The sequence below is a fragment of the Danio rerio genome, chromosome 2 (assembly GCF_049306965.1).
Source record: "Danio rerio strain Tuebingen ecotype United States chromosome 2, GRCz12tu, whole genome shotgun sequence".
In the NCBI taxonomy this organism is placed as follows: domain Eukaryota; kingdom Metazoa; phylum Chordata; class Actinopteri; order Cypriniformes; family Danionidae; genus Danio; species Danio rerio.
In genome coordinates, this window is record NC_133177.1 from 9,748,359 (window position 1) to 9,771,362 (window position 23,004).

The 23,004-nt window shown below is 38.0% G+C and overlaps 1 protein-coding gene across 3 annotated transcripts in view; it reads right to left on the reverse strand.

Annotated features, from left to right (window-relative positions):
• The window catches only part of st6galnac3 (ST6 (alpha-N-acetyl-neuraminyl-2,3-beta-galactosyl-1,3)-N-acetylgalactosaminide alpha-2,6-sialyltransferase 3), a 160,387-nt gene that overhangs the window by 74,194 nt on the left and 63,189 nt on the right, over positions 1-23,004 (reverse strand). For all 3 annotated transcript variants that reach the window (XR_012385013.1, XR_012385014.1, NM_212625.2), the window contains 1 exon segment: positions 13,222-13,416. Coding sequence is in view for 1 of the 3 variants with exons in the window: in NM_212625.2 (NP_997790.1) it covers positions 13,222-13,416 (195 nt within the window). In the remaining 2 variants the exon portion in view is untranslated.

Here is a 23,004-nt window from a genome sequence, read left to right on the forward strand (position 1 = left end):
GCTTGGTCAGCTGACAGCTCTGTGTGGAGTTTGCTTGCTCTCCCCGTGTTTGCATGGGTTTCCTCGGGGTGCTCCGATTTCCCCCACAAGTCCAAAGACATGCACCATAGGTGAATTGGGTAAGCTAAATTGTTCGTACTGTATGTCCTGGTCCTCAAGGTTGGGGGTTAAGCATTGGGCTAACGACTTACCTTGTAAAATATTAGATGTTATGAAACACCAACATGGTGCAGCAAAATGTCAACTTCGATATAAAACAGCTTGAGCAATGTAGTCATATTGTCTGTAACCTCAGTCATTACACCTCACTAAACCTTGCATCATATTCTCATCAGAGAATGGTAGAAATTGTGCTCATACAGGCATAAAAGGGCATTTGTTTTGTTCTCTTTGAGCCTGGGCATTAAGTGACTGAAAAATAGAAACATAGAAACATATGTTTATTTTTAAAAAATGTATATTAAAAAAAAGTCTTGTGTTGAGTATTTTGCCTGAGCACAGATATTCAAGATGTTTATGGTCGGGGAGAACCAGCAATGGAAGTTTTACTTATTCTAAGCCAATGCTTCCAGGCCTTGTCTTTCAAGTATGTGGTTTCACACATTAAAGTTCTGTTCAAATGAGTTTGCAAGAGTTGTAGAGTCATGGGTAGAAGAATTGCCCCAATTCCCTAATTTCAACAATGAATGTTTTCCATAGATGGTGTTGGTAGATGATGTGTCAAACCAAGATCTCAACTCTTGAAAAAAATCTAACAATTATGAAAGCTTTCACAGCGGGAGTATTCAAGCACTTTCTTCACTGATAGAACTAATACTTTATTTTGCTTGGTCATGTATCTGATTCTCAATCAGTAATTGGAGAAGTTCTCGTACATGTCAAGTGGAAAAGGAGCAAATAGCAATGTCATCAATGTAGACCAGGGATGTCCAGACTCGGTCCTGGAGGGCCGGTGTCCTGTAAAGTTTAGTTCCAACCTCAAGCAGACATACATGGGCTAGCTAATCAAGCTCTTACTAGGCATTCTTGAAACATCCTTGCAGGTGTGTTAAAGCAAGTTGGAGCTAAAATCTTCTGGATGCCGGCCCTCCAGGACCAAGTTTGGACACCCCTGATGTAGACGATAACGTAGGAGACTTGTGCATTATAAAGTTCCAACCAAAGCAGTCCAAGAATTATGGGAAAGTAGTCAGATTTTATCATGTAGAAGAGAGTGTATTCTGTTTGAAGAGCTCCAGATTGAGTTTGATTACTCAAAAGTTATTGGCTGTGTGGAATGTTGAACTAGACATGTGTCTAGTTTCACTACTGCCAGAAAAGATTTTTAAAGGTTTTAAGATATATTATGAAGTTTGACAAACTGTGAATCTGCTCCGTAAAGTTTACTGCTGCTCCAGACTCTAGTACAGGGGTGTCCAAACTTGGCCCTGGATGCTATGTAACGTAATACAATGTAGTACACTGCAAAAAAATGTTTTTCTTGCTTAGATTTTTTGTCTTATTTCTAGTCTAAATATCTAAAAATTTCTTATATTAAGAAGCATTTTCTAGACAAGCAAAACAAATTGTCTTGTTTTGAGAAATTAAATGCCAATATTAAGTGAGTTTTTCCTTAAAACAAGCAAAATAATCTGCCAATGGGTTAAGCAAATTAATCTTGTTTTTTCTTTTGACGTAAGATTATTTTGCTTACCCCATTGGCAGATTATTTTGCTTGTTTTAAGGAAAAACTCACTTAATATTGGCATATTATTTCTCAAAACAAGACAGTATGCTTAGCTTGTCTAGAAAATTCTTCTTGATTTAGGAATTTTTAGATATTTGGACTAGAAACAAGACAAAAAATCTAAGTAAGAAAAGCATTTTTTGCAGTGTATAATGTAATGTGTATTTATATAGTGCATAAATTGTGTATAGCCATACACCCAAAGTGCTTCACAATCATGAGGGGGGTCTCTCTACACCACCACCAATGTGCAGCATCCACAGGACAACAGCACCAGTGTGTTCACCACACACCAGCTATAGGTGGATTGGAGAGACAGTAATGGAGCCAATATGGTGGATGGGGATGATGGGGAGGCTATAATCGGTAAGAGCCAATAGAGGGAATTTGGCCAGGACACCAGGGTTACACCCCTATTCTTTACATGAAATGCCATGGGATTTTAGAGAGTGAACACCTCGGTTTAACATCTCATGCAAAAGTCAGTGCTCACCAACAGTATAGTGTCCCATTAACTTTACTGGGGCATTAGGACTGGCCTCACTAACATCACTTCAAATGGCAATCTAGTTTTTTCCATATGGGCTACCATCCAGGTAATGACCAGGCTCAGCCCTGCTTAGCTTCAGTGAGTAACCAGTCTTGGGCTGCAGAGTGATATGGCTGTGTGGATGTATAGTGCCCTGAACAGTTAATCTCCCACTTCAATTAAATACACCTAATCCAGTTAAATACGATCTTACTAGTCATATTAGAAGCTTCTAGATCACAGGTGTCAAACTCAGCTCCAAAAGGGCCGCAGCTCTGCACAGTTTAGTCCCAACCCTAATTAAACACACCTGATCAAACTAATTGAGTCCTTGAGGCTTGTTTGAAACCTACAGGTAAGTGTGTTGGAGCAGGGTTGGAACTAAACTGTGCAGGGCTTCGGCCCTCCAGGAATTGAGTTTGACACCCTTGTTCTAGATTGTCTGTGGTTGTTGGATTAGTCTGCAAGAAGGTAATTATGGTAGGTACTTCTGCACTTTAAGTTAGAGTTGTGAAAATCACAGGTGGAACGCTGTGCTTCTGGGTTCTGAGATAACAATTGGCTTTCCGTTGTCCTGCTTGACTACAATAGGGGAAAAAAGGTTATCTATGTTCTGCCAATCTGTCTGGATTCAGCCTGGCTGATGCAGTAGGAAATCTGGCATGTGGAATTGAGATTGTAAGATAATCAGTAAGATGAGATTGTCGATGTGGATGGCCAGACTGATAAACCTGCTTTGTTTGGTTTTTGTTCGTAGTGACATACCAACTCAACAGGTTGCTCTTGACATAGTCATTTATGGTGCAGAAGTTTTAGTGTGTCTTCTACCCATCTTGTTTGACCATTAACCATGTAAAAGCTGAGGGCATATTCAGCTGCAAAGTTTTGGCCAGGTTAGAATGAAAGCAGATTCTTCCTGGCATTCTAACCATGAACTGGATGTTTGAATGTCATATTCATATCAATCATATAAATATTGTAAAAATTTATTTTAAAAAAGTGGAACTGGTTTTGTTCCACATTGCTTTAGACTAGTCTAAAGGCTTTCTGGTGAGAAATGTGCACACAAATGAGATTCTACTTTACACTGTGGGATTCAGGGAATGTTGTTGGTCGACACTGATATTGGAAACCCTTACACTTGGTGGGTGGTCCACCCATAAAGCGAAATGAGCTGTGGAGAGTGGTTGTACATGACTGTAGTGGTGGTAAAATTGGATGTTTTACAAAATCTTTATATACTCCTCAGGGACCTCAGATGAGAGATCAATAACTGCTGATTTTTAAGCATTTTTTGAAATCATGAAGCATGATTTGTGTTTAAAGCCTAGCAAAGCTATCTGTAGCAACGTATCAGCAGAGCTGATGTCTATCAAAGGTTCACAAAACAGGTAAAACTGTCAAAAAAAGCAACCACATGCAGTAAAGTTTCAGAATTTTCAGTCAGGGCAAAACAATACATTGCAATGACATAGCAGCATACTGTAAATAGTCCATGTAATGAGAAACATGTGGTAGAGTAATCAGTATCAGGTACACTACTATGGGAAATGGAGTCTAGTAATCAGGTGAGGGAGTCTTTATAGTGAATGGAAGAAACTTAAGAAATTAACTTGAAATCATGCTTTGAAAAATATAACAGGCACATGTTGAAGCATGATAGAAAAACTTTCAAATAGTAAATCTGCCGTATGTTGTATAAGTCAGTTGTGCATAACATGCATTTGGAAGCCAGCAGAAGTCAGTAGTTAGAGATCATAATTTACAAATTTGAAATATTTTTGTTACAAAAACACATCAATCTCCTTCATAAGATATGCATTAACTCCCTGCATATGGATTAGATTGACAACAAATGTATGCCGTGTTGGAAGCTTCAAAATTAAAGCCACTGTCCAATACTATTACACAGAATGAAAAAGGCAGGATAAAAATGAAAACTACTTTATCTGACAGTAAAAGTTATATACATTAAGAATGGCTTGAGGCTAAATTATGGGTAAATTCATTTCAACTCTTCCTTTAACAGATTATTATCACATTCATTCATTAAATAATGCAAGCATTCATTTTACTGAGAATAAAAGCAATTTTAATGTTATTATTATTTTTATATTCTGTTGCTCACTGGTTCTGAATACACAAACAGGCAAATCATAGATAATGCCAAAAAATGGATAAGGTTGTTTTCTTATTAAATCTCTAACACGATGGATTTGATAAAACCAAAGTTATCAGTAACCACTGCAAAGCTGAATTTCCTTATCACCGAGTACACAGCGTCTGAAGAAACACCTACTGTAAATCACTGTTTCTCAATTACAGTCCTTGTGCTCTTCCATGCTGTAAATTTAAGATGTTTCTCTTATCACTTCTGATGTTCATTTTACTTTGAGCGTAAGTGCCCTGCAAAGTGGACACACAAGGTATTCCACCATGATTTTAGTTTGAAGGGTGTTTCAAATTACATTTTAGCGTGACATCACACAACTACTGACATCATGATCACTTAATCAATGCCCTGGCAGTGGCAAACAGCTTTGGTTTCATATTTAATTGAACTACCTAAATGTTTTGATACATTTTTAACATTTAAAGGAAATACTGCTGCAAAAAAAAAAGCCCTTATTAGTTCAAAGCATTAGCAATACAAAAGTTATTGCACTTTTGTTCATATATCAGTACTTTTAAAATAAAAGTCTGCAACACATTAGTTTTGAATTCATTATTTATTTTTGTGCAAAACAATGTGATTGATGACAACTTTTAATCATTGATTAAACCTTAATAATTTGGAGGTTAGAGAGGCTGCCTGGCAACTAAAAGGTCTTTCAATAAGGCATGACTGTTGAAACAGCAATTTTTAACCTTGAAAAAGTATTCAAAATGGGATTAGTAAGACCTTCTACAGTATGACCCCTGCATTTGTTCATACAGAAGGATGAAATCACAATGAACAAAATAAGTCTAACCCTCCTGACTCATTTCAACTACACTAAATTACATTCAAATAGCTAGATGCTTTTAAGATGTCAGATTGGAGCAATACATTCAATTAACTTTTTTCTCTTTAATTTCTTTGGTAATTATCTTTGTTTCATTGTAAGTAGGAGCACAAGCGAACCTCTCTCCACTAATTATGGTAATAAATCACTTGAGCTGCATAAACTTGGCAATCATGAGTCAAAGACTCATCTGTGTGTGGGAAAGACTGTCTAATGACCTTGAATATAACAGAAACAACTTGCTAAAACCTCACTTAGGCATTTGGGCTGCATATTCTTTCATCATCCCCACATCCCTGACAACATCTTGAGGCAAAATAGGCTAAAGCTATTATTAATAACCTCATTAATATTTATGCTAGTAGATTTCAGCCTTAACAACAAACTCATTAGCCTCAGTGACACAAAAACAATGTTTTTAACATTTGAAAACTTTTATTCAATGGAGATTTTAAAGGCGTTTTCAAGGGTATTTTAATCACCACCTACAACTTTTGGTGCTGGTTCCATTTGGATGCAATTTTTGATGTCACCATGGAAGTACATTTGTTTTTAAAATATTCACTTTTGTACCACACAGGTCCACAATGCTACCCTAAAGATACATACCAAAATTACCCAAATAGTACACAAGTGGTACTTTTGTACTTATATTTCTAAAAGTGCTCAAAAGATACTATTTATCCACACACTGGGCACTTCATTAGGTATACCTTGGGTTGGAGCCTCTTTTGCCTTCAGCACTCCCTTAATCATTCATGGCATAGATACAACAAGGTACTGGAAATATTCCTCAGATATTTTGGTCCATATTAACGTGATAGCATCACACAGTTGCTGCAGATTTGTTGGCTGCACATCCATGATGCGACTTTTCCGTTCCCCCACATCCCAAAGGTGCTCTATTGGACTGAGCTCTGGTGACTGTGGAGGCCATTTGAGTAGTCATTGTCATGTTCAAGAAACCAGTCTGAGATGATTCGTGGTTTATGACATGGCACATTATCCTGCTGGAAGTAGCCATCAGAAGACGGGTACACAGTGGTCATAAAGGAATGGACATGGTCAGCAACTATACTCAGGTAGGCTGCTGCGTTGACACAATGCTCGATTGGTACAAATGGGCCCAAAGTGTGCCAAGAAAATTTCCTCACACCACCACCACTAGCCTGAACAGTTGATACAAGGCAGGATGGATCCTGCTTTCTTGTTTTTGATTCCAAATTCTGACCCTTCACTGAAAAAAATTATTCAGAGATGATTCCTTGAATTTACAAAAAAAAAATTACGTTAAGTGGTTGTAAACAATTTATTTGTGTTGAATTTAAACAAAATAATTAAGTTGAACATTATTAAACTTAAATTGTTTGTTTAAATTCAACAAATAATTTGTTTGCAACAGTTTTGCATGCAACATTTTTTTCAGTGTACCATCCGAATGTCGTAGCAGAAATCGAGACTCATCAGACCAGGCAACATTTTTCCAATATTCTATTGTCCAATTTTGGTGAGCCTGTGCGATTTTTAGCCTTAGTTTGCTGTTCTAAGCTCACAGGAGTGGCACCCGGAGTGGTCTTCAGCTGCAGTAGCCCATCTGCCTCAAGGTTTGATGTGTTGTGCATTCAAAGATGCTCTTCTGTATACCTCAGTTGCAACAAGAGGCTACTTAAGCTACGGTTGCCTTTCTATCAGCTTGAACCAGTCTGGCCATTCTCCTCTGACCTCTGGCCAGACAAGGCATTTGCACCCAAAAAAACTGCTGCTCACTGGATTTTTTCTCTTTTTTGGACCATTCTCTGTAAACCATTGAGATGATTGTGTGTAAAAATCCCAGTAGATCAGCAGTTTCTGAAATACTCAGACCAGCCTATTTGGCCCTAACAACTATGCCATGTTCAAAGTAACTTAAATCCCCTTTCTTCCTCATTCTCATGCTTGGTTTGACCTGTAGCAGATCTTCTTGACCATGTCTACGGCTGTTTCTCAATTCCAAGAATGCAGAGAACAGACTTGCGTTCTTGTGGAGACCGATATTGCCATGTTTCCTTGGAAAAAACGAAGTCAGGAGACCGCGAGGGCAGAAGACTTGTCCTTTGAGAAATGAGATGCTGTGTTCTTCCTGATGGTCACATGACCTTCACAGGTTTTGAATGGTAAATTATTTAAACATTACAGCATTAATACAATGATTTATTGTTTTTCCCCTTTTCAAACTGTATACTTTGCATAAAAACATTATCAATACACTCTGCACAATATAAATAAAACAGATTGTAATACGAATTTCAGCAAATACAAACACCCTTAATGTGTTTATTCCTTTATTAAGATGTTTATGGTAATGTTTACTTTCACGGTTTCATTCAGGGAAATTCCTGAGGTAAATAAGTGATATCTCTGAACTTTAATAATAAATCTAAATAAAAGGCTGCGCTTCCCACCTCCAGTCGCAATGACTTCTGGGACTTTCAGAGCGAGTTCGGTGCTCAATTCTGCATCGGTGCGTCCTCGATATCAAAAACACATCCGGGAAGTTTCACGCATCCTCCGTACTTGCGGTCTTGAGTATTGGAACTGAACTTAGGCAGCTGATGATGACGTTACACGAGAACATGAGAACGCAAGACCGCTGAAGAACGCATATTGAGAAACAGAAACCTACATGCCAAAATGCATTGAGTTGCTGCCATGTCATTGGCTGATTCGAAATTTGTGTTAACGAGCAGTTGGACACGTGTACCTAATAAAGTGACTGGTGAGTGTATATAAAAATAAAAGAAAAACAAAAACGTAATAAAAAGATGACCATTCAATTTTACTTTTTAAAATTAAGTAATGGTTAATGGTCATGTTTCCACATTTCAGTCCTTTAGCGAAAAGGGGTAAAACACGTAGCAACATAGTAGTGTAAAATATAAGATTTTTTCTAACCAAAAACCAGCTTTTTAGTCCTGCTACAAATAACAGAGACATTATAAATAGTCTCTAAAATGGGGAAGAAATGCTGTGTCATGTCGATACCATCCCAACATGTCTGGAATCTGAAGCACATGCATATAAATGTATAAATAAACCAAGTTTTAGGCTGTTTTTAGGCAGATTGCAGTCCTGCAGAAGGTTTGTAGGCGAATCTAAGGCATGCCAAAGTGAAGCTTTGTTTCAATTTCTGGCACTTAAGTTAAATTCTGTACATAATATAGTAATGTACAGTAAGATATTTTGATTCAAGGATCATGCCCCATCATGCTTAATATGTTCCAGTATTTAGTATAACACTTACTTAACAATTACACTTAATTAATGGGCTCCAGCACTAGTATCCCTCTTTAAATGAATAAACTTGAGATCAACAACTAACTATCTATAGATTGTTACTCCAGGAGTACTGGAGGAAAAGATGATGAGAAAGCAGGATACCCATCAGCATAGTACCTAACAAACTGCATTTCCACACTGTTGTTGATAAGAAATAGTGAATCTCAATCGGCGTCATAGTTCATTGATTAGTAGGTTCATTCATTCATTCATTTTCTTTTTGGCTTAGTCTCTTTATTAGGCCGGGGTCGCCACAGCGGAATGAACCGCCAACTTATCTCGCACGTTTTTACACAGCGGATGCCCTTTCAGCCGCAACCCATCTCCGGGAAACACCCACCCACACCCATTCATACTCATACACTACAGACAATATACCCTACCCAATTCACCTGTACAGCATGCCTTTGGACTGTAGGGGAAACTAGAGCACCTAGAAGAAACCCACACGAACGCAGGAAGAACATGCAACTCCACACAGAAATGCCAACTGACCCAGCTGAGGCTCGAACCAGCGACCTTCTTGCTGTGAGGCGACCGCACTACCTACTGCACCACTGCGTCTCCTGATCAGTAGTGCACTTGTATTCGCAGCCGATTTGGATGTTATTCCTCGCTTGAATGGTTGTTATCAGTTGTTATCAGCTGATTGATATGGGCCAGTAGTGGCCTTCTGCTCCTACTGGTAAGCTCAAAAGGCTGTTATCATCCATCCACATTATTTATCAGCTGTAGATCACATACCGTGGCAGGAAGTTAATGAGAATTATTTATATTATTTATTAAATTTCCCATTAATTTTATTTTATTAACGTCCACCCCTACTTCAACCCTAAACCCAACTGTTACTGTAAACAGATCTGGAGTCTTCTCTATTAGTATTGTTGATTAACCATGTGATTGGATGATAACAGCCTCCTGAGCCTACCAGTGGGCACAGAAGGCCCCTGCTAGCCCATATCTATAAGCTGACAACTACTGATAATGCCCATTCAATCAAGTAATAACATTTGAAGCGTGTAAAATCCGGGCACTGTTAAGAGCATTGATGAGCGTGGTTCACTAGACATTGGGTCACGGAGAGTGAAACGAGAACATCCTTAATGTACAACAACAAAACTGTAATTTATGAATGACAACATGTAATTTTCCTAAATAAATTTACATTTTTAAAAGTACATTATAGACAATTAATTTAGTTTCACATACCGGCAACATTTCAACCATTTATGGTTCATATGGTGTTCATTTATGGATATATATGAATAGATAACGGTTTCTCTTTAAAAACCATATCATTTAGTGTTATGTTTGGTTATTTGGTTCACATGGATCGCAATTCACACTTCAGCACGTCCATAAGTGAACATAGGCCCCGTTTACACTAGTGCGTTTAAGTTTGAAAACGCATACGTTTTGCTACGGTTATGCCATCCGTCCACACTACGCCGGAGTTCTCGAGCGCCGAAAACGGAGCGTTTCGAAAACGCTGGAGAGGCCGTTTTCATTCTGAAACGCTGCTGCTCCGTCTCAGTGTGGATGGGGAAAGACGGAGACATCTGAAAACGGAGGCGGGGCTGCAGACATTCGCCTCTCTGATTGGGGCTTTTCCTCAATATTAAGTAGCCCACACACAGTTCAGTCCTGAATCTTCTCCGTGTAAGTTCAGACTTCGCAAGTTTGATCAAGGCTGCATCTCTTCTTCTCAGTTTGATATGGAAAACATACCGAGGACATGCGTCAATCTTCACAGGGAACAGTGTACTTTATAACTTCATTCACATCACCCTGGCTACGTTGTTTCACTTTCTCAACAATAAAATGTAAACTTGATATAAGGAACTGCCTATTTTTATTTTAATATTAACAACTAAACAGACAGCAGAAATGTTGAGGCGTCGGGCTGCATGAGCGTCATCTTCACTGTGTGGATATTTATAACAAAACGGAGCCGATAACAACTGCCTCCTTTCAATTTCAGTGAAAATACGAAACACACCCTCTCTTTTGCTGAATATCAGTTTTAATAATCGATAATGGCCATTTTAAAAGTATAACATACAATAAGTTTATACATTATAGGAAATAAAGGCAAGCGATCAGTCAATATACAGAATGTAGGCTACGTGGTTACATTAATCATTAACTTATCTTTGCGCTCAGCCAAAACACGTTACCTGAGAACAAGTAATAGATTCCAATGACTAAAGTCAGGGAATATGTCGTTAGATAAAGACAACAAGATGAATGATGTATCACGTTTAATAAATATAGTGAGATTAGATCCAGCGGGAGATGCTTGATGAGAAGTCCGACTAGCAGAGCTCTCATCTGGGTAGATGGGCTCCAGCGATTGCCAAAGTGTGTGTGTGTGTGGTCACGTGATGTGCGTTTTCAGCGTTTTGGTGTGGACGGAGAGCAGTTCAGAAACGCTGGGTAAAACGCGAGTGTGGACGCGGATCGTTTTCATTCTAAAACGCCGTTTTAAAACTAAAACGCACTAGTGTAAACAGGGCCATAGTGTGCATTAATGCTCCCTGATTTTAACAGTAAATTGTGGGAGCAGACCTTTCAGTGCACTGTAAGAATTTTGTGATTGAGACAGCACTTAAAATGGCTAACACCCTCATCATGGCCCTGACTACAGAAAAGAGAGCTGATTTAAGCCTAGTTCACACTACAGGATTTTAAACATCAGCAGATCGATGTGCCGTTCACACTACATGACTTGACTTTGTGTCTTTTAATCTCTGTGGTGTTCACACTACGCAACACTCTGTGAATGATCCACAAGAGGGGGGTCACACACTACATGATCTGACAACAACTCATTCCGCAACAGCTCATTCAAGCTACCAAACCACAGCCAATGAAATTTTGAGGGAGGAGTCGTCAGAAAAAGCTGAACACTATTGGCTGCTTGTGTGCTGATTACATCACTAACAGCGTTTCAAGCTTTCGAGGAAGCATTTAAAAACATTGTCAATGAATTGTCAATTAATCACTCATCTGCAAGGTTTGAGTGGATAGATACACAGGGAGTTTTTAATTTTTGTAATTGTATAACTCTTTGAAATAAAACTAACAAATACAACCCTGCCGTTTTCTAACTATCAGTGTATTTCTTTCTGACATTGTTTTTTTTTTTTTAATTACAAAACAGTAAAGAACTGAGCATTTCGCCTTAAATTACCATATTGGTCAAAATGACTGCATGCATGTCTGATACTTTTCGCTGTGACTTTAAATATATGTGCATTTTTTTGCCTAGCAACTTCCTGCTAACATAAACAAAACTTTCTGATAGTAAAAACATCAATTTACTTCAGATATCTTTCAAAACAGCATATTCTGTGCCGCGAAATAGCTCCTGTTTAAAAGTGAAAATGAAAGCCAAGACCTTTACATGTTCTAGTATCTTATCTACATATTTATAGGCTGTATTACCAAAAAAAGTTTTTTTAGGGTAATGGTGTCATTAAATATGATGCCAGACATTCAAAGCTTAATTTTAATATCTCAATAGAAGCTTTAAATGTAAATAAGTTTTGACAATATGGCGTTTTATATGAGAACGGTCAGAATGAGCAGTATGGTAATTCTAATAGTTACAGAATTCTAGTTCCACTGTTATTATAGTCTACTCTCATGTCTGTGTTAACACAGAATGAAGCGAGTGCGTTGATGCCCATTCTGACCAATCACAGATGTTTCTGTTGAGCTCCTGAACACACAGGCATTCAGCTCATGCTGATATGCTCTCTCATTGACTGCAGCTCGTCACTACATCGACCACACGTGGGGTTGAGTCGGCCAACTGCTCTGGAATATTTAGCATGCTAAATGTTGGATTTCCGTCTGCGAGGTGTCGGCGACGCGTCAGCGAGCCTCGTTGATGCGTTGTTCAGTAGTTCACACATAAAGAGCGGCGAGCGCCGTGCACCCGCAGATTTCTTCCCGATCACAGCCCGATCTGTCGGCGAGCTCGTTAACTTCCTAATTGGGCTCAAATCAGGCTTAAAATCCTCTAGTGTGAACTAGGCTTTAGACGCACCCACAGTCTCAGGGAACTCATCTCTGGTAATGGGCGTGAAGTCTTAGAGTATACTTATAATAATACATGTGTGAATGGACAAACTAGCAGACTGAGCACATTGTAAAACATCTGAAATGTTGTTTTGGTCATTCTAAAATGCTGAAACCATTTCAGTATTAGTGTTATTTTATAATTAATAACCTTCAGATTTGTCAAGAGCGTCTGTGCTCCACGTCTCATGTCTTCAAACGCCACCGCGCAGTCACTGTGTGTCGGCATTGTCTTCTGAGGCGCATATCATTTATTAAATAATGAAAAGATTCATGCAGGTTCTCCTATTGCAGTAAATTATTTGGTGTCAGTTAATCAAGAAGGGACGATTTTGTTCTCTTTGACTGATTGGAAGGAAATGTTGCTTTACGTTGCACGTCTTTTATGCGATATTCCAGTTCGCACATACAGTTAATTCTTCTTGGATGGAAACATAGCTAGTGATGCTTTCCCAAAAAGAAAAGAAATCACAGCTTGCTCCTCCAGCCTTAAAAATAAAATGCAGCTCAGAATTGTAAAACAAAAGCAAAAAAAAACTGAATATTTGAAGTGCTCTTACCTCCAGGTTAGGAACGCTGAGATAGCCGTGGTGAGGTTTGGAGGCTTTGTGTGGTGGACGAGAGAACATCCAGTTTCTGCTGAAGCTTTGGCCGAATACAGGCTGCAGTAGGAAGTAGGGTTTCTCCGAACAGTTAATCACCACCAAAAACAGAGACACCACCACGATAAGGCTGGTAACTATCACTGACTTCTTCTGTAAGGAGGGAAAGAAGAACAGAAAACATGGCATCATTGAAATTTGTAAAATATAAAAAAATACTTATTTTTTCTTTAAACAAGTCGTGCAAACCTTTAAAGGAACTTCAAATAATCAACTAAAATTATACATACATACATACATACATTATATATATATAAGCTGTTTTCATTTCTGTGTTTTGCAAAATAGCGTTTAGACTCCCATGAGCTTGGAGGACTGCATCCACACATCTCTGCAAATAACTTATTAATAAAGTCATCTGGAATGACAAAGAAAGCGCTCTAGCAGGATTCCCAGTACCTTGGATGCATGTTCAATGACTCCTCCATCTTACCCCCGATAATGCTCAATAACGTTCATATCTTGTGACTGGGCTGGCCAATCCTGGAGCACCTTGACCTTATTTGCTTTATATAAAATACAAGCTTATATGCAAGTTTTATTTATGAGGAAAATTAAAAAGCACTGCAGTGTTTGGGTGTTTTGTTTTTGTCTGAGGTAGTCTACTGAAATATGTATATTTTATACAAAGTATGAAGCAGAGGACTCCTGGGTGCATCAGGAACAAGCGAGCGAATTGCGCCGCGTGCATGGCGTTCCAAATTTGGCAAATTCTCAAAATCGCACACCTCCATTGGAAAGGAACTTGCGTGCGAAAAAGACGAAATTTGTGAACGGCCCCTGAGGGCCATCATTTGCGATCTCCAGCAGTTGATCTTTTTCTCACACAGACATGCTGGATTCATCTAATTTGTTTACAAATGATTTGCAAATCCATTTCTTTGGCAGTTCTTGGGTGTTTCACTGGGCCTACTCCCATTCGCAATGAAAATTTTCTAAAGACGTCTGTTTCCTACTCATTTTGTTAGCTTGTGGTTTATATTCTGGTACTCAAGTGACCGAGATAACCGGTTTTCCAAAATATTTTTTTTTATTTTTTTTTTTTATAAAAGATAATTAGTTAGAAGATAAATAGTAAGATAGAAGTTCAGCCTTGGCTAATAAAACAAGAGAAATAATCAATGGTTTCCTGTGCAGCCCAGTACCAACTGGACCAAGAGGATTGGGAACCACTGCACTAGAATATTGCATGGCTTTCAGCTAATCAAATTCAAGAACCCAAAATAATTTATTTAAAAAAATTTAAACTCCCATCTCAAAAGAGCATCCATCCAGATGTGACCCCACCACAGAGCCAAAGTCCAAGCCCAAACAGGTTTTTACCCCACCAGCCAAATTCAGATCCAACAGTAAAGCCTCCTGCAGATTTACAGACTGAGCAGCTATGAGATCAGTGCCAAAGCCTTTGCCCGTTAAGGACACTCACTCTGTGGATGAAGGTCACCCTAGAGCCAGAACTTGTAGCCCTACTCTTTCCAGAGCCAAAGCCAGCCCATGGCACTCTCACAGATTTTGCTGCATTCTGATGACTTGGAGTTGTTATTTTCTTGGTTCTGCAGGGCTGTGAAGTAAGATAAAGGTAATAATGGCTATTTTAAAGTCCACATAAACCGAAACCTGCAACTGCTTTTTTTGTTTTGTTGTTTTTTTGTATTGTGACGCAGTTCCTAGAAAAACAGAATATTAAATAAGAAAAGAGTGGGCGTAGCTTGTTTAGAAGAGTTATTAAAACCTAAAAGACACCTCATCCTTACCATTTTTGTTTGTTGTCAAAACTGACAGTTTGGGGGACGTGGTTAAGTATGTTTACCACGCCTAATACACAAGACATATGTAATCTGACAATTTAACTGAAAAAAAAACAGAAAGTGCAATTTCAGATTTTTAAAGTTAAATATTATATTATCACATATTATCAACAAAACACCAAATAAATACCACAAAACAACTTGTAATTGAATGCAATTGTCTCACCTATCTAAATCCATCTGGAAAGTGTTGGGGAATTCATTGTGTCTTGATGAATTTCTGATGAATGTATTACTATCATTTATATGCTTATTTGAGTGATTTCAGTATTTTTATTATTATTATTATTATTATTATTATCTATTGTATTATTACCCATACCTGTGGCATTATTCTCAGGTTTGAGTGCTTTGGTAAATAAAAGTAATTCTGTGTAAATGCAGTCAGAGATGAGAAGATAAATTTGAAGAGCAGCATTAACGTCACTATGAGGGTTGATTTATGGAAGCAAGGCCAAAAGGACACCTGCGTTCTGTTCTGTAACTCATGATAAGGCACACCTGCACGTGCGCCCACACTCATTTGTAATGACTTCTAAAAAAATATGAGTACCTATGAACTTCAGCTGAACTTACAGTTGACAGCTCAGTGGACAGTGAGCAAGATATATTGTTGAGCATTGCTTTTTTGGCTGAGTCATAGCTTTTGAAATAGGAAGGAAAGGTCTTAACTGGACATGGGTAAGACCCCTGAAAGACCCTCAGACTTTATTAGTGGCGGGCACCTGAGAGATTTGAGATCCCATTAGCAAGGAAGCTGATGGAGGTGTGTAATGTGTAAATTTGGGTGGAGCATTAAGTCACAAAAATGTATTTAAACTGTGTGCAAGCCTATGTTCTGCAAACACTCAAACGACCTGTCTCTGATGTTACTGATGCTGTAACAATAAACTGCTTTGCCTAAAGACTTCGGAGATCTCAGACGTTGTCATTTTTGGAGAACTTTGACTTAGAGACTTAGAATATTCTGCAGACCAGAAACATTTTTCCACAACAAAAGCAATTCTGGCACGATAGTTCACTTTGTATGGTATTGTATTCATGATAACTCAGAGTTGAATCTGGTGAAGCATGATTCCACAAAAGAAATAAAAGCATTGTAAAATCAAGGTAAAACTACATGTTTCCAGTGCACTCTTTTCTTATGTTTTCTTTTGAAAACTATTGGTGGTCTAGGTCTAGGTGTTCTCTGTACGCGAAGTGTGGCCATAAGAAGGATGACACATTTTGTTACATTCTACGTATGTTTTGAGTTCTTATTTTGTTTTTGCTTGCTATTGCTCTCTCTCTTTCTTTCTCTCTCTCTCTCTCTCTCTCTCTACTGTGTATTCTGTCTTGCCCTAGGTATGCGACCATTGGTAGAGAAGTTTGTCACTCCATATTGTGATGTCACACTGCACTCAAATGGGGAGTTGTGCATTTAAAAGGCCTGTGCGTACCCTAATCTGGAGGAGCACCAAAATTAAACTCAAAACCAAACTCATCACTTGCGCCAAACAACCTGTTCTTCTGCGTTTTCATTATTCTTTGTGGTTACATAATTTTTTTTTTCCCTCATTAAGGCATTTTTTTAATCGCGATCTTTGTGTAGCCTACTTTACCTGATTATTAGAAAGTCGAAAAACCTCTTGGAGAATTAGCTTATCCCATAACAGTCTTTGTTTTGCTAATTACTAACAAATTGTACTTTACGAGAACTCAATTAATTGTGTTATGCTGTGTTCACACCAGACACAGCATGTGCAAATATATCCCGTGAACATTTTGAGTTTACTTGCTTCATTCACGCAACAAATTCTCTTCATTCGCGTGTCAAATTCACTACACAATCGACATGGATTCGTGGCATGGGCAGGGCTTTTATCTGCCTGGTGACTCAAGCTTCGTTGCTAAATGGCTAACATGAATTTTATTGAGAGAATGTTTATGCTGTGTTAATGTGCTTTAGGAAGGCTGAAAAACAGCGTATATTAGTTTGGAGCCGTGTCTGAGTCCACTAGATCCTTTCAGAGGTGTACCCAGCTTTGTAAGTTGATCAACTCCTCCAGAAACTATACCTGAATGATGGAGGCTTTCAGCATTGCTTCTGACTGAACCAAGCCCAGTTTGATAAGCTGCTGTTGGTGTCGGCAAGAGGATTTTCCCTCAGGACACCAACAACAGGCACTACGTCATAATCACTCCCCTACAAGAGCAAGCTCATGATTGGATAAAGTGGAGCGAATGTCTGCATCTTTGCGTTGGCTTAACATGTAAATCACTCACTCTTGACACTTCATCCGGGTCTGGTGTGAAGAGTTTTCTTGTTGTTAGTTCGTTTACGGAGTAGTTGCCAACCCTATAGTTTTGTTTTGGGTAGTTTGTGTAGATTAGGTTTAGCGTTGGATCCAAGAAGATTACGTTTTTGATTTCAATACCTTCCCTTGGTTAATTAGTTTAGTGGGTTGGAATTTAGTTTGATTGTTCTGTTTTATTTATTTATTTGTTTTTAGCAACACTCCTGTTTTTGTTTTGATTCGGTTACTAATTTATTTACATTCTAAATTCTTATATTCATTGTTTATTACTATTGTTAAAAAAAATTACTAATATTGTTTCACATTTCCATTTGTTTTTCTTTCATACAGCAGCAGAAAAATCTCACCTAATGTTTCATCTCATCCTCGTGACAACTAAATATGTTACAACTTTGAAAAACTGTAGGCAAAGTCCACTAAATCCGTTCAAAGGTGCATCCAGCTCTGTAAGTTTATCAACTCCTCCAGAAACTATACCTGGATGATGGAGGCTTTTAGCGGTACTTCTGACTGAACCGAGCCCAGTTTGATGAGCTGTTGTCATGTCGGCAAAAGGATTTACCCCTCGGGAAACCAACAACAGGCACTATGTCATAATCACGACCCTACAAGAGCAAGCTTATGATTGGTTAACCCGGTGTGAAAGTCTGCTGAAGTTCAGATTTTCCAACTCGAGCAATTCACACATTAATGTGCGTCAAACGTGCAAAATGCTAATCTCGCGCAGCTCATTCACGCGAACTGCATAGCAGGATGTCTATTCGCATCTTTGAATTGACTTGACATGTAAATTACTTGCTCTTGATGCTTTATTTGTGTCTGGTGTGACCACAGCATTAGAGTAGTGTTCTTGTTGTTAGTTTACGGAGTAGTTGCCACCCCTGTAGTTTCGTTTTAGGTAGTTTGTGTAGTTTAGTTTAGTTTAAGCGTCGATACGTGGAGATTTCGTTTTTGACTTCGACACTTTCCTTTGGTTAATTAGTTTAGTGGGTTGGGATTTAGTTAGATTGTTTTGTTTTATTTATTTATTTGTTTGTCTTAAGCAACACTCCTGTTTTTCTTTTGATTCGGTTACTAATTGATTTACATTCTAAAGTCTTATATTAATTGTTTCATATTATTTTTCAAAAATTACTACTATTGTTTCACATTTCCATTTGTTTTCTTTCATCCAGCAGCAGAAAAATCTCACTTTATCTTATGTCTCATCCTCGTAACAACTAAATATGTAACCATTTTGAAAAATTGCAGCCTGAGACAACGATCTCAAATAAGCCTGCAATGCCCACATGGAGAAATCTTTTACCCTCACGCAGATCAAAACTTCAGATCTCATGGATTGACTGGGTTTCTGTTCTCAAAATCCACAGAACATCAGTTGACTGCATCTTTAGACCAAAATTACTTAAAGTTCAAGTGATTATCTTTGCATCATGCCTCAAGCAACGTCTGTGTACAGAAGTGTAACACATTACTGAGACATGAAAAATAGCAATTCCACTGCTATTTCACTGCTAAGGTGTGAATTTCTGTGTTCTTTGATGTAGTTTGATGGCTTGAAATTAGCCATCTAGTCTGCAGTCTTGACTGGAATAATAGAGCGGCTGTCAGCAAATCTTTTGGAGTCAGTAGGGCTCAAATCTGGCACATCAAACATCTCAGGGAGCGTGTTTGGGTTTGCACTTCACAGGAAGACATCAAACACGATGAGTTGATATCAAAAAATGACCATTTAAGTGTCAGACTAAAAGACTGCATTGCACAGGGTGCTGGAAGATTACATCATTGTCTCACATTTATGTTGTGTTATTGAGATGAAGAGTAATACAACCCCAAATCAGAAAAGGCTGGGACAGTATTGAAAGCGCAAATAAAAAACAAAAGTAGAGATTTCTACATTTATTTGACTTGTATTTTATTGCAGACAATAAAACAAATATAATTTAATGTGTTCCTCATTAATTTTTTATTTTTTTTTAATAAGCGCATATTTCAATTTTGGTCCTTGCAACATTAAAAGAAAAAGGGGGAGCAATTTTGGGTTAGTAATCAGGTAAATTGCTTAAAGGTGCAGTATATAAGTTTGACAACTGGTGGCTAAACTAGGTATTACATGCCTGGTTCAAAACTCATGCAAGCGCAGGTTGCCAGATTAACGATATCAACAGAAGTGTGCCTGAGGGAGTACTTAACACTATGTACAGTTGCCTTGAACCATGCCAAAACACGCTTGTCCCCTCTCCCGTCTCCCCCAAAGGCTAGCACTCACATTGCATCCGAGGCTGAGCATGCTTACGTCATCAACAATGTGCTGTTCAGTTTAGAAGAGAAGTGCTATCGCTCAGCACAGTGGACATTGCTTTAGTAATATCGCTTTAGTCATTTGATATGCGGTGGCACACAGTCAAATATTACGCTGAACAGATCGGTGACTTTTGACACTCATAAATAAAAGTCCTCGTTCTGCAGGTATTAGGAGGTTTGCTGAAGGTGCAGCTGTCGTGCAGTGAGGGGTTTGTGTCTTTAATAAACTATGACAGTTTGCGTTCATTAAACAGAATGATTAATAAATCCATATGAAGCAGTCCCTTAAAAGTCACGTCTCGTCTTTAGTTTCTGGCTCAGAGGTACAGTCTGGATTGGATACACGGCCTGAAGTGCGATATGCACATCAATCATAGTAGCATTTTTTTATGACACTGTATAACAATAATTAATATTTTAACAGTACTATGACAGTAGGGTTTAGGCTTGGGGTTGGGGTAGAAGTTTAAAAAATACAATTTATTAGGTAATTTAATAGATAGCATAAATAATACTTGATACAACTACTGTTTTTATGTTACTGTGATGGTTGGGTTTAGGGGTGGGGTGGGGGTAGGTGTTAATAAAATACAATAAATAGGAAATTTAATAAATAATATAAATACTTCTCGTTAACGTCCGGCTGCAACCATAACTGATCTATCAACAACCGGGCCAACTGAACCATGCCTGGGCCTGATTCAGAGCACTCACACTTCTCAAACGAATCGGAAAACGCGCCTGGGCACAGTTTGAATAGCATAGTGTAAATGCACCGTATTAAAAGAAGCTTTTGCTTAATCAACACCTGACATTTATATTTTAGAAACGGTTAATTTTTTATGCAGCTCAAGAACAGAATAAATGACAATGATCTCCCCAGGTACACCCCATGTGCTTTTTTTCAGTGTTAAATGCTTATAATGTTTGAATGCATGACATTTAATGCAGCAAATAGGTCACCTCAGATCTTGAAATTGAACTTTAGAACTGTGACTCAGTGAAGCCTACACATATCAGTGATTCAGCATCTCCATTTAAAAATGTTAAAGAGGTTTAATATGTATTCATTTGATAAACTTTACATCAACTTTACAACTTTCATGTTTGTCTAGTGCAAACAGCTAAATTGTTCGTCACTGCAAATCTCCTCACCAAATGTTTGCGTTCGTAATGTATATGTAGTTTACTAATTAATAATTAATTGCATGTGGAACTCTGAATCTGCATCTCATTTCGGGGATCCTGTCCACCGGAGGTCGCATTAAGGTCATGCTTTGAGAGCCCTCCTGACTGAATGAAATACGTTGTTTTCCACAAAGGCAACCCGGGGTGTGGAAACATAAATGGCTAAATTGGCATTGGGCGGGTTAAAAGAACCAAACCAAAGACAGATGTTCCGCGAGTAATTCACATTTTCAAATCAGAATATCTGACTTTAGCATTGTTTTTCAGATAAACAAGAATGTTTACTTGGCATGTTTCTTAAATATCTGCAAACATGTTATGCTATTTTTATTCTTTAGAAGATTTGAAAACTTACACACAGCACCTTTAAATAAGGACCTGATTCAGCTAAACTCAGCAGACCCAGTAATCTATGCAAATGATGGAATACAATAACTTTTGCATAGATTCCGGTAGAGACATTTTTCTTTATTCCTATGATAACAGACATGTGCAGGAACCACCAAAATTAATTACAGCAAGCTAGACCACAAAGAACCTAAAAAGTACACTTTTAAATTTGAGTTTATAAAAAAAATACAAAAAGTGCCTCTTTTTTTAGGTGTTTATTATAACACAGACAACATATACAGTTATTTTAAACACTTTTAATGGTGTTTTGGAAAAATTCAAAGGGTTTTCTTTAAAATGATATCAAATTTTTGCATTTACACCTCTGCATGGGGATTTGGGAAGCTTTTAAATTTGGGTAGGCAAAATCCAGGCGGAAATCTCAAAATAACAGCAGAGTTTAACTGGTTAAAACAGATTATGTCAACGAGTGGTTGTAATTATGATTTGGTACAAAATCAGCATCAAAGAATGGTCTAGTCCTTTAGGAGCAAAGATGTGCCGAGGATCATCAGTTTGCCAACAAATACGTGAGAAAATTATTGAAATGTTTACAATACTGCCCCAACCTTACGGAAACCTGCGTAAAATCAGCATTTTTGCATTTATATGTATTTTTTGCTAAAGATTTGGTGTTTTTAAATTAAATTATGCAGAACAAAAACAACGCTTGGACACCATAAAAAGAAATGCAATAAAAATATTGAATAAACTGTAGATTCCTCACTAAAATGATTTCACAGCATGCAAATATTACTTTTAAAACCCTTTTAAAATCTCATATATCCACATTACGTCTCACTGTGGTTGTTAAAAAAGGATATAATCAAATTACAGATGAAAATGTATTTGGTTTTGACCATCACATAAGCATCTAAGGCATGAAGTGTAACGGATTATGCCCCCTAAGCACTTCAATACTCATTCCTCTAATCTGTTCTCATGGCAGGGGGGAATAAAAAGAAAATATCCCTCCACCTTGATTTCAATCTGTGGCCACAAATCTTGGCAAAGTGATGTGTCAAATTCTGAGGTGAGGCAAAGGCTTAGAGGAGAGAAAGAGAGAAAGAAAGAAAGAAAGAAAGAGAGAGAGGAAGTCGAAGAACTTCCATTAGCAGCAGCATATGACTCATCTCATCGTTATACTATCCATCAGCTTAATCATCGCACAGGCCTTGTGTTCTGCACAATTTCAACCATTTCTGTGGAGAGCAATTATTCAAAAACAGGGACAAACAAAACGATATGAGAGCAAGAGAAGAAGGACAACAGCGCCACCATAGGACTATCATTATACTAAATATGTAAGATCATATATCATATATCTATAACTGACTGACCAGTAATTAAAAGACATCTGTTAACGCTTCCATTGCTATCATTAGAAACAAACATTAGTAATAGGATGGGGAATAAAGCTGGGGAGCTGGATTTTTTATTATTTTTAAAATGGGAGTAGTGACACTTAAAATAACTGAAAGGCTCATTTGTTGCTAGAGAACTGCTTTTGACTGCTGAGACCTTGCTGGGTTGCTAAGGTGTTTGCAGTTTTTTTGGATTTTTGTCATTTTTCTTTTGGGGTAGCAAGGCTTTTGCTGTGTGGTTGCCAAGACGTTCTGTGTCTTTCTATCTTGCTGCTTTCTGGTTGCTTGGTATTTCTGAGTATTTACTGCTGTGTGTCTGAGTGTGTTATA